Below are 13,589 nucleotides of genomic sequence, written 5' to 3'. Positions count from 1 at the left end.
TTCTGCATAAATCCAGTCCTGAATGTCCAAATCTTCCTCAAACATGGGATTTCCAAACCTAATTATTTCCAATAGGAACAGAAATCCTATAAAAGTATTGAAGCAAAGCATGACATGAACTTTTGACTTTATGAAAATGATGTTTCACTGACATACATACTCACACTCCTGGAACTTTGTAAAAGTTCTCATTAATTACTAAACAAAATGTTGATTGAGGCCTACAAGCCCTTTGAGTTTAAACCCATTTTATAGATGTTTACACTGAAGCACAGGAAGAATTTGACATTTCCCCTTTTTTACTTGTCCATAAATTTCCTATGAATTCAGAAGTCCTAACTCTCACCTCTGTGTGTCATATAATAGACAACCTTCCTTTCCTTGGGTCAGCATACTCAAAAAATCAAAAACTGAAAAAGGAAAAAGAAAATATTGAATGCAAGGTACACCCTCTGACATGGGAAGCTTTTCATTTTTCTTTTATCAAGAATCAAGATGCTGAATTAATTAGGCTATTAACACATTAAAAGTGCTAAGTGTTAATAACATCAATTTAATCACTGCTGAGTCAGTTATATTTTACATAGACTGATGCTGTATTTTCAGCTAAGAAATTAAGATAGTAATTAGAAATTACCCAGCAATTATGACCTAAGTGTGATAATTCTCTAAATGTGTTATAATGTACCTGACAGGGGTTTGATTATACATTAAAAGTTTACTATATCATCAGGTTAAAATCACGTGATTCATACTAAAGATAGTAAAGCAACAAATGCTCTGATACAGATGGGTCTTGGTAACTTCTAATTTCTGTACTTCAGAGTTCCAGTGGGTTTTTTGTAAGTCCATATGCAAGAATGGTCACTGAAATGAGTGGGGATTGGCCAGTGTGCAACAAAATATGTGAGATGATAGTTTTTAACTCTTGAGGATTACTTTCTTGCTAGTTCATATTCAATTATTATATGAAACATTATTTTGGGAGAGTTTTGCTTCCAAGATGAGATTTCAGACAAAAAAAAAGAGATGTTTTTGAAATATTCCTTTTAAAAGACCATCAACTGATCTCATAGAAGAAAAATGTTTTGATGTCCTTAAAAACACTCAAGTATATTTGTGAAATAAATATTCTCAGAACTATAATTCATAGGAAGCCTGCTGAAGTAATACCATTCATTACACTTGGGAATGACAAAAATATATTTTGCTTTTCACCAGTATGATAACTTTTCTGAGTGCAATCAGTTTATCCTCATCTGCTTAAAAAGGTCATTTACTGGCAAAAGAGACTCCATTTTGGGAAAACCACAATATTTTTAATTCAATGTTGATGAATCAGAACATTCTGAATCCTCTTGTGCTGAAGGTGGATATCAAAAAAAAAAAAAAAGAAAATGTACGAAAAATAATTTGTTCACTCAGATCTGTGTTGTCATGGTGGTCTTCTTCCTTTGAAGTGTGTATCTTTAAAGCCATGTCAGAATCTTTGTTTTTAAATTTCAGAAATAATAACTGATTTCAGAAAAAGGAATTCAAAGAGAGCTTGGAAATAATGAAAGAGTTTGCAAAATATGCATAGGAATATGAAGAGTAAGTATCACAATGAAGTATAAGAACAATTTGAAAACAAGATTGAGTACACAGTTGGTGTTACTGCTATGATAAAACTAGTATACTAACATGCCTTATTTTATCAATAACCTTATGGCACTAGGTGGTTTTTATCCAAGTCTCAACCATGAATCAATTAATTTTGTGGGAATCTCCATTTTCTGTTTTAAGAGAAAGAAAAGATTAAGCATCTAATCTTCTTAGTAGCAGGGGAACCCTGAGAAAAGTTTCCTGAGAATAATCTGAAATCTCAAAGTTCAGAAGAGAAATGAAGAGAACCTCAAACACATTACTTTGTAAAAGTTGCTGTTCAAGCCATCCAGTTTTTAAAATCTGAAACAATTTCTGAATACAGAGTTGGCAAACTCTAAAGTATTTTAGGACAGAATTGACACTCTGTGAAAGCACTTCTGGATTTCTCAGCAGAAGGAGCAAATAGTTGAAATGTTCTGCGCAAGAGATTTTTGTTAGAACATATTCAATCACATTAAAGGATAATTGCGGCTTCTCACTAATAACCATGAACTACTCTGAGAATACTCAAGCAGTTCTGAAAATACTCCAACTCCAGTACAGTGAACACTTTTACCTGTAGGCACAGCCTCTTGCTTCTGCAATTAAACACTTAAGTTCTGCTTCTTCCTTTAGAGTCTATGTAGTACTATTGTATTCTGTAAAATAGAGTTCTCCAAAGTACATGAAATACCTTTCAGACCAGAGAATGTTTTTTCCTTACTGAAGTTCAGGTGCTGTAAAGCATGTGGTAAAACTCTGCTTTGTGGCTTCACACTTTGTTGAATGCTACAATCAGCTACATCAGGTATTCTCCGTCACATCTCTAAAACATTAGTTTAAAGGACTGACTAGATAGGTAGACACTGTCAGAAGTTTATGTTAAAGTTACAGGTAGTGTCAAAGCACTTTTGTGGCAGCCAAAAGAAACTTGGGCTTCAGCCTGCCCTGTTACCACTGTTTGCCTTACAGTGACTGAATCAAGTCACAGATGTAATTACCACTCTGCAGAGGTACCTTCCACAATGCAGTGCCGCCCCATACTTCTCTGTCTGAGGCATGCAAACCCTAATAATATTTTGTTTTCATCTACTCTACATTATTTTATCTGCTCTTGATCACTACTGAACAACATAAATTGATGACATGAAAATATTTTTGTGTACATGAATTAGATGTAATACAGCTGTTAAGATTGTTTGGATTTGACAGCATAAAATAGTCGTTAAACTAAATCCATGAAATTTTCATTTACCAGTCAGGTAAATTAAACAAGAGAAATTTGCTGTTCAAAACTGTCTAATCTTTTTAATAAACGGGTTTCTGTTTCAGACAGTATTCTGGTAAACATACACCCTCATAGCATATTCCAGGCTCCGAAGACTCTCTTTTTTTTCCTTTTAGTTTTAGCTTCTGCCTGCTTTCATAAAAGAACAAACTTATTCTATTTGTACTTAAATTATTTACCTCGCATAACTCACAGATTTATAAAAGGCAGCTTAGACAATAAGACATCCAAAAAGAAAAGGTTTTGTAATGCAAAAAAAGAATATTTTCATTTAAGTCTATAGATATTTTCTTATATAGTAGCACATTTGCATAATAGTCCATATGTTGGGAGCTTGCTTAGAGACTGCCAGTCCCTTCTCAGTCTTCAGAGATCAAACAGCTCCTACATCTTATGAGTAAGCCCCAGTCACTGGGATTAATTCATGTTCTCTTCTCTTGCTCTCCTGCCAGCCTTATGACTCTGACTAACAGTTTTAACAGAAAGCTTCAACCCTTTTTCAGAGGACACGATGGCCAGTTGGTGAGGATGGTCTCACTGTCTCCACCAATAAGAAGACACTAGTGGTAGCATCACCAACAACAGAACTTTGCTCTTTTATGTTTAATGCTCTGCAATAGAGTACTCGGGAACCCAAGTGGAAAGAAACGTCTACTGCAAGTCAGGGCCTTAAGCTCCAGAGAGGGCACAAATTCAGACACACCAAATATGCTTTGAGCCCCTTGCTCGCTACTGAAACTCTTCACAAGTTCATGGAGCTCTCTCCTCTGGCTTTCAGACAGACTGTCTTCGGAAGCTTGGATCTTTCCCCTAGCATTTGTAACTTAGGTTGCATTGACTTATTTTTACCTGTATCTTATGACTCAGATGGGTGAGCATGTTTGGGATGTTTTCAGTAACTAAAACTTTTAATTTATTTTTAATCCATACTCTCTACTTTTTTTTTTTTTTAATTTACAAAAATTATCAATAGTAAAGTCACCTATACATAAGAAATATGAATAGATAGAAAATAGCAGAATTTGCCCATATCCGACCAGTAGACCTTCTTCTCCATTTCTGTAAGTCCAGAGATCCAAATTACGGAACACATGCCTGGCAATCACTTACCTGAACTATATCTGGTTTGTGGCCCACAAACTCTAATGATAAAACATATTTGTCACACCTTAATTTGTTGGTTAACAGCAATTCTATTTATACTGTGTTCTCACAGACTGCCGTAAAATTACAGAGAATTCAGAAAAAAAAATCAAAATAATTTCTTTGATATATGAAACTACAAGAAAAATGTACTTCATTAAAAGGTGCTATGCAGAAGTTAATAGACACTTTGTGAAGTATTGACCAAAAATCTTTTAATTTAAGATTTCTATTATGGGTACTAAAAATTTAAAATTCAATGCCTATATTGTCTTCTGTTCCAAAAGGTCAGTAGTCCTTTACCATTTTTGCTGGTATTATACAATTATCAAGACGACATAATCATTATGAAGACACTCATTTTTAGAGACAAGCATGTTTGGGGACCTCATAAGATAGGAAAAGACATCAGTATCAGAACCTGCTAATTTACAAAAAGCGCTATATTTACAAAATAATCACAGGGTGATTTGGAGGTAACAGATGGAAGTAGAAAAAAGTGGAAATGTCAAAAGTACAATGGAAAAGCAAAGGAACGTATAAGAATGTGTTTACGTGAATAATCAATATTCTGTATACAATTAAAAAGCATGCATTAATAACTGCATAAAGGAATGCCTGAGGCTGGTTAAGAAGCAGTTTGCCAGCAGGCCGGATAGGAGCAAGAAGATATAATCTTCAAGCACAAAGGACATCAGATCCCAGAAAAAAGCATTTACATAGTTCAGGTCCTCCCTGGCTCATCCAGTAAAATACTGCAGTGGGAACCACAGTCAGCTGCACTAAGTGACCGCCTACGGGGACAGTCACCAAGGCTACCTCCTTTTATATCATAGAAGGCCTGTGAAGGCAATAGCAACTAAACAACATCATTGCTGACTGTGAAAACGTAGCCTCAGTGTTGGGAAATGGATGGGAATTTTGAAAGAATTGCTTAGCCTTACGTGGGACAGAGCTGAGAGCTTCTCAAACTACCATTATACTCCGAACTCAGGTAACACTGGGAACTCTGAACAATGATCTACCAAATTTGTTGGCTGAAGAACAACTCAAGAGATAAGCATGTGACAAGCTGAAGCTAAGACTGCATTCTATATTTGTTTTATTAAATACCTCTTTCTGATAGCCTAACCTTAAAACCTTACCAAGGCAAGTTTTGTACTGTTTTATCTATAAGCCTATCTAATATTGTAAGGTGAATCATGAATCAGACAAATCAGAGGTATGTAAAATGAACAAAATTTCTGAGGAATGAACCTATACTCTGGAACATTTTAAAACTCAATTGGAACTGAGAATTTTCTACAAGTCTGCTAAGGACAGCGTAGGAAGAACATAAGGATGGATGTTTTAGACAGTAGCAAATGCCCATCTAGTCCAGAAGTCCGTCGCTCAAAAGGAGATGACTAGGCAATATAAACGTAGGACAAGCAGAGGTGATCCATGTGTTTCACTAAACAACCAATAGATTCTTTTTTCTGACATTTTTGAACCTCCACTGAACCCATGTAAACTTATCCAGAAAATTTGGGGTTAGGAGTTCCAGAGCTTCACATCACATACACTGCACTCACTTTGGTTGGTTTGTTCTGAACTGGTCACCAGGTAACTTGACCTTAAAGTAAGTTGACCTTAATGTCTTATTAATACTTTATTTTTTTCCCCCCAAATGTTTTATTGCCTGTAAGCTTGTTTAGTGTGAGAGTGGTATTCACAGGTGCTGAATTTGGGAAAGAGATTCTTTCAGCAGACAGATACTGGCCTAGCAAGGTGGCAATGACGAAAACATGGCTCCTTCCAGCTACCTTAATTCTGGGCAAAATTCCACAGCGTCAGACTTAATAGACTTCATATAACTCCTGGAAGATGTACCAGAATTCCTTGTTTGCCAAGCTATACAGAAAAGAAGGCAGAAAAGTGTACACTCCCTCACCCCATCTTTCACCAGTATGAAGCAGCAGAGAAAATAGCCTGGATCAGTCTCTATACCTTCCTTATAACTGGGAGCGAAGACCTGCACCTCAGTTGCCTATTAAGCATATCTCCCATAGAAAGGAGAAGGAAGGAAGCATATATTTTCTGTCAACCACCAGTGAAGGAGGAAAGAAATACAAGCTTTTTGAGGCAGGGAGAGATAGAGGAAGAGACTTTCCCTATCACCTGCTTGCAAGTACTGAATAAATTGAACAATTTCATAGGGAAGGCCTTGCAAATAGTATTCATTTCATTGCTGGTAATACTGAACTTTCAAACCCTTTATTCCTGAAAAAAAGTAATGCTTTAATAAAATGTACTAATTTTGAACTATTACTTTTCATTTCTTTTTGGTTTTTTAGTTCCTAAATGCCAAATATCAAGTTAGTGATATTTAGTTAGTTTGATATAGGCACAAATTCACATAGCACAGATGTCATGCAAATATGTTGAAAATATGTTTTATTTTGCTCACAATACAATCAAAACTTAGGATATATTTAGAATGTGTTTAATGCCTTATTAAGCTATGTACCTGTTTACACATGAGCTTTCCCTATTATTCATCTGAAATCACTGCAGAAAAGCCTAGTCAAGAGAATTTATGGGCTACTTCAGGCTGAAGTTTGGAAAAAGCATGCGTCGTATATTCATTAATCAATGATAGTCCTTCTTTTTACAGTCTTGTTTTGTGCTAGATACTGAAATTGGATCTTTTAAGGAGGAATCTTCTAATTCATAAGGAGCCCTGCTGAAGTTACTTAAGTTCAACCTACAGATTTTATTCATAACCTTTCATCCCTCAACTTCTAGAAAACCACAGTTGTCATCTGAACCATGTTGCATTTGTGGAGTTCCATATGTAACTGCAAGTTTCTCACTAAGTAAAACAGAGTCACAGACATATACATATTTAAAGGGATCTAAAATCTAAATCTCATTTGAGTGTCTGAGTCAGTCTTTGTACAGGCATTTTTCAATCTGAGGTGAATCTTATTGAAGAGTGAGTATAATACAGCACATTCTGTAGTAATGCAAACAAAAAGTATAACAGGAAGCAGTCCTGTAGATAACTATTAAAATGCCACAAATTTCATGAAAAACCTCTTTTGCAAGATTGTGAGGAATTAACTTCTTTTGATCTATATGGCTGCATGTCAATAACAGAAACTTTAAAGTCAGTAACTTGGTAGATTATTGAAGAGATAAGTACAGATAGTTTTACTACAGAAAAAATATTTTAAAGATTAGTTTGGCAAAAGCAAGATACATGGTGTTGATTTCAGCCGATGACTGTGATGTAAATGCATTCACAGTCTACGGTACTCACAGTACCCGTTATTAAAGACTGAAACTGGCAATACAGGTTTGCACTACAAAGAAAACAACATACTCAACTGTAGATACAAATTAGGTCTACATTTCTCTATAGTAAAATCTGCTAAGTGAGCAGTAAGAACTTCAAACTTCACTGTTTTGCTAGACATTAAGTAACTTGAAATTTTTCTACAACAAGGAGTTCTCTTGACCCTCAAATTAATTAGTTTGATTGCTGCTCTTATTTTTATTCTTTCCTAAGCCTGCTGGTAGCATTGAATTGCTTGTGAAGAGCACAGATCGGAATAAAAAGGCTGGACTGAACTAATGTGTTGAAGGGACGAAAAAACCTTTGCAATTTATTAATGTATTCAAAAGACTGTTACAAAACTTTACAATTTAATTATTGGAAGATTATAGAACTGCTTCAGTGCTTCTGTACTGTGTTAAATAAACTGTACGTGCAAGGAGTAATAAATGAAATTGTTAATTTCAGCACATCCTTAGGGAATAGTAAGAGAGGGGGCTTACATTATTTAGAGCTCCAAATGGATTTGAGTTTATATACAGTAATAAATCTTAACTACATTGTTAATTAACCCTGCCTCAGGCCCCTTTTTACCTTAGGGGTTGGAAGACGCAGTGTCTGTTAGGATAACTCACCATTCATATTCTTAAAGATGTTTAGGACCGGGAGGATTTGCCGATAATAGGGCACCAAGGCCTCCCCCACCATGTCAGCTGACACCACCAGGTGCTGGAGGACTTTCAGCGTGACGCAGATGACCTGTCGGTTACGAAGGCTCAGTGCATCTGTGATGTAGAAAGAACAACAGGCAGAAAGCAGAATTAATTTCTAAAATGTAGAGGAAGGGGAAGGAGTCCTCTAATGGACAAATTTAATTAAACTGTAGTCTGCTGGGGATTGTAAGTAGGCCTTTATTAGCCCAGCTTTGAAAGATCCCAAAGATGGATTGCAGTCCTGATGTTATAAAACACTGCCTTGTCTGATTGTTATTTGTTCCCACAATTTGTGCTGACTCTTCAGTAACCCAAAGAATGCAGCTTATTATTCCCTCATGCCGCCTGTGTAATACTGGCATGGTCCAAACAAATAAAAAATAAATGTTCAGTAAGTACCATTTGGGGCCAATGGAAATGTACAACTGCAAGACAACCTGCAAAGGTTGACAACAGATACATTCTAGTGCAACAATTAGTGTTTGTATGTTTGTAGTCATTTATTTCACGATCATTTTATTCATTCAACTAACAATTCCTACTATTCTGAGAATCAGGACAATGAAGCAAATGTTTAAAGGAAAAAAAACCCACAAAAAAACCTTGTAGGCTTTTTGTAAAAGACAAACATTCTAGAAAAAAAATAAATTGTCTTGCCTTCTTAGATTTTTCTCTTAGCTTTCAGTGTCATGCGTCTAATCTTATGACACTAAGACATTTCATAAATACCTTTTGTTTCTCTTCTCTTTTAATTTTACTAAAAGCAAGTACTTTGCATTTTCTTTTGTAATTAAAAATGAGTCATGCTTGAAATATATATTTTTTCTTCTTGCAAAATCCCTCTAGTTATAAAACCTCCTCTGAATTTATGCAGCTGCAAGCAGTCATCAAGTTTGGTACGCTATCATATATTGGTCTAATTCTCCAGTGTTCTGCCCACTTACATAGATGTTTACATTATTGCACGGGGAAAGCAAAAGCTGTAAAAGGTAAGTTCATATTCAATGTTTTATAAACACATAAGTATATAAATATGTGACTCAACATACCATAAATAATTTGAAAAAATTATAGTAAAGAACACATCGAACTTTGAAGAGAAGTTACTAACAATTTCTTCAAGAATTGCCTCTTCACATTGAAGAAACAGGATTCAGTATTTCTGGCACAAAGTTTTTTCAGTGCACAGACATGCCCTTTCATGGAATGAAGTAGTATTCTCACACAGGAGCAATGTCAGTTTTTCCATCTCTTTAAGCAAATGCACTGTGCCCCACCTGTTTCTGCTTCCTATCGCACACTTGCCGAGTGTTAAAAACCAGAGCTAGAGCACCACAGCAACGGCAAGGCAGATTGGTTGTGTGAACCTGTAGAGACAACTCTTGAAAATCAACTAGTAAGTAATCTCCCTTCATGCCTCTTTGTGTGCTTAGGAACAGCATAGTAAAACTACTGTTAAAACAGAGTTACAGAGCCCAAGGGATAAAGGTACTGTAGTGCATCATAGGGTGATTCCAAGTTAAAGAAGCGTTGTTAAATGAAAATACAGCCTGAACTCCATACTACTTATTTGCCAGTCCCTACTGTAGTCATCAGGCATCACCTAATTTCATATTGTCTCTGAGCTTATTAATGTGTGCACAGGAAGTCCACCAATGCAGCATGCTCACACTAAGTTCCCGCAAAGACATTGGCTATTCCAAATTATGCTTTGGTGGGTAGATATTCTACGGCTGCTTTAGCAAAGAGACCCCCAGATACAATTTTAAAGATTAGGTCAAAATCCCAGGAAGAAAATATTCTCTTACAGAGGAAAAGACACTATTCATTTTCTTAAAGGAGTGCCTGGAAGGGGAAGCTCTAGGATTCCAACATATAGGTTCATTCATGACTAAATTGTCATGCACAGAAATAGTAGCTAATTGAACTAATAGGGAAATTATTATTAACACTTGTAATATTCAGTACCATAATTATTAGTTATTCATAAAAACATGAATTAATATTTGTATTCATTTGTATGAATGAATTCTTACAAATGTGAATAAAATGAATAAAACTAATTATTCATACAAACACTAATAATTAACTTAAGGGACATAAAAATTAATCAATGACAGAAATCAGAGCTTCTTAATCCTTAACCAACAAATTGTACCCACATCCAGGAATAGTTCTTCTTGATTGTAGGAGCTGTCCTAGAGGATGAGAGACTTTATTTTTAGGCATGCAGAGGGTGTCATGTAAGTGGAAAAGGCTGTCCAATCACCCTTGGGAAGAAGTTTTCTGTAGATGGTGGCTCTGAAAGGTTTTTTCAGTTTCCTGTTTTCAGAGTTCTGCCTTGTGCAAAGACAACCTTGGTTTGAGTGGAAGGCAAGACTGTCCCAGTAAAGATTAATTCCTTAATAAAGTCAAGAGTGTGAATTCTGCCTCATGACTGTGAAGGCGTTCGAATGCGTGCAGCAAACTGAACACATCCTGAATACAGAAGAGTGTTTTCAAAGAGCAGCTCACCACAGAACACACCATGCAAGTTTTGTTACATCTGAGTTATGCTGTAGGGGTGCTTGCTGGAACTTTAAACAGTAATTCTGGCACTTGTTTCATCTGCATGCCAGAAAATCAGCTGGATGCTTGTCCCACCTCCCTCAAAACAGGGGCATCCCATCCTCCATTTGACACACAAACCAAAAGACAGAATTTGGATCAAGAATTTGAGTGCTAAAGTGATGGATATGTTATAATCATACTGCAGAATTTGAGCCTGAAGCCCTTCAAGTTGCAGAAATCTGCAGTGTGTATTAGGAAAACACTTGTAAATATCAAAAGTAAGATGAAATTGACTGCAGAACTGTTATTATTATTAAATATTTGGACTGTGGCATGCATAGCAGTCAACCAGCTCCTGGCTTGATTATATTAGGCACTGTACAAACATTTAATTAGAGACAGTCCCTGCCCCAAGGATACATCAATTTCAAACATATGTTTATCTTTTAAAAATCTGGTAATTATTTCCTGTGTACTGCCATCGCTGCAGACCATTCTCCCACATGAATCAAAAGAAGAAAATTTTAATGCAGTATATGAAATAAGTACATTTCAACATTTTGAAAAATGTCAGTGATATCCAGAGGTTAACAGAAATGGAAGAAAGTACTAGCATCCTCACACAGCAATAAAGCAGACCATTTAAAACTCCTAGTATAGTGCAGCTACATATCTCTAAAGAAGGAAACATGCATAATATCCAAAGTAATGCAATTTGAAAGCATGCTAGGCTGTTGCCTCTTGACCTAGAAGTTTGCTGTAAGATGTGGATCTTCACAATAACAGCAATGTGAATGATCGGTTTGCTTCTCAGTGAAAGATACCTTTCCACTCCCTAAAGGGTTTTTAGAGGACTTCCCTCCCCGAATGGTATATATTGCACTTTTGGTCATCTAGTCTATGCGCTATGCATTGCACAAATCTCTTAAGCAGTAACTTTGAAAAAAAACCCCAACCCAATAAATGGACTCTGTTGCTTGCTAGTTCCAATGTTTTCTCCTTTAATGGTATATAAACATGACAATTTTGCTTGTGATGAGGATACACACTTTTCCAGGAGACTGTCCAGCTTGAAAAACTGCTCAATGCAAGTATATAATGAAGACTCCAAACATTTTATTTTGTACTGCTACAGTTTTTTCAAACAAGTATTTCTGAAGTTCATCATAACTTGCTTAAATAAAAGAGAATTTTAAAATGCTAGTAGGTTAAATACCTGGTGGAAAAGCTCAGTATCTGAGTCAGCTCTGTGTTTCTAGCATTCAAAGCCATACTAATAGATAATTATGAAATTTGAAAGCATATTTGAAACACTGAACATTTTGGGGATGGAAGTTTTTCACAGTGCTGTTTATTAAATCTTGTTAGCGATGAGCTGATATACAATACCAATTTATTGGCAGTTTCAGCAATTTTTTTTTTCATTAAATTGTATTGGCAATTGATGTAAATTTAGAATATTCTTTTGTTAATTTCCTTTAAGAGCAAAGACTTTTCTTAAGATATATGCCACTTGTTTGTTTACCCATTTAGAAAGAAGCAGCTTACGTATGAAGCAATAGAAAGAATTTTAAAACATTCAAGTCTTTTTCTTGAGTAACACTTCTAATGTCTCAAAGAAAGAGACCTAGAAGCTATGTAAGTTGATATTTTTTATTTTTATATTTTATTTTTATGTAGCAGTTTGGAAAATCCTACCTCAGTCTCAGATGTTGCCTATAATAGAAGCCACAATTCTCATCTTCGGGATTGATACATTTTATAAGCCAGGAAATGTAACAGCATTTCTCCCTGCACACAGTGGATCTTTTCCATCACAATGTATTTTCACAGAAGAGATCAAATCAGAACATTCCTCCCCAGACACCACATTGATAGCTTAAACTTTACAGAATCGAGTCCGATTCCCCAAACTTCCATGTCTTTTCTAAATATTAACGTTTAGGTTTTGATAGTTATATTTAAAGTGATGCTAATATCATTATCTTTAATTTTCACTGGCCTTTAATTATATTCAACTCTTTTTTCAAATACACCTGTGAATCTATGTTTAGAAATGCACTGACTCCATTTTCTATTTCAGTCTCACAACCAATTTAGTTTGCATTCATATCCCCCCCGCAATAGGTAAATGAGGCAACCGTTTTAGAAAATTCTTTGCCTGAAGCAGAACATGATACAAAGAGCAGGTCTCCTGCAGGGCAACAAGCACTCAGGATAAAGATGTCTCGATTGTTGTGATCCACTTAATCTTGTTGATCAAGGGCTGCTTCTTTTAAATGCACAGTCAGGTTTAAAGAACAGCTAACATGAAGTGTTCTCAAAATGCAATTGATTAAAGTGATGCATACTTCTCTTACAGAGAATTTTGTCCAAAACTTTCAAAATGCATAACACAACTACCTGAACTGATATAATAGAAGTATTATGCTAATTTTACAGAACAGTAATGAAGGCTGTTACAAAACACAGCATTGCAATCTAGAGTGAATGAAAACAAGAAAAACAACCTTGTGTTCTGTACTTTTTAAAGTCAGGTAAGATCCTGATCCGATTTACAATATAGATGCACACATATTTCTTCCAGTACAACTGAAGAAGCAATGTGTTGCAGTGATGTGACGGGAAGGAGGGATAGGGGGCAAGGCATAAAAATCTTAGGCCAATTTTGTCATCAAAGGCTTTGTTCTGTAAAGCCAAAGCCTAAGGCACAGAAAAGGCTAACATCCAGAACCGAATCATTGATACTTGCGAGAAACATGGTCTAGCAGAAGACTGAAGAGAAAGTCAGTGGCTTTTTTTTCAGCTTTAGTTTTGCTTGTAATTGTAGTGTTTTACTAGATCAGCACCTACAAAACTTGAATTCTGTTAACATTTGTAGGCCCTGTTTAATTAACTAGTACAAAGAATGCACTGAGAATAGTGTTCCAAAAACCTCAGCGGCTATGTC

The 13,589-nt window shown here is 35.7% G+C and overlaps 1 protein-coding gene across 2 annotated transcripts in view; it reads right to left on the bottom strand.

Moving 5' to 3' along the window:
- The window catches only part of PACRG (PARK2 co-regulated), a 259,060-nt gene that overhangs the window by 92,367 nt on the left and 153,104 nt on the right, over nt 1–13,589 (bottom strand). For both annotated transcript variants that reach the window (XM_009891441.1, XM_009891440.1), the window contains one exon: nt 8,012–8,161. In XM_009891441.1, the coding sequence (XP_009889743.1) occupies nt 8,012–8,161 (150 nt within the window). The remainder of the gene's footprint in view (nt 1–8,011; nt 8,162–13,589) is intronic.

This window comes from Charadrius vociferus, unplaced genomic scaffold, assembly GCF_000708025.1.
Source record: "Charadrius vociferus isolate BGI_N301 unplaced genomic scaffold, ASM70802v2 scaffold68, whole genome shotgun sequence".
Taxonomy (NCBI): Eukaryota; Metazoa; Chordata; class Aves; order Charadriiformes; family Charadriidae; genus Charadrius; species Charadrius vociferus.
Note: the sequence above shows the minus strand (reverse complement) of the source record. Positions and strands in the feature narration are given on the sequence as shown.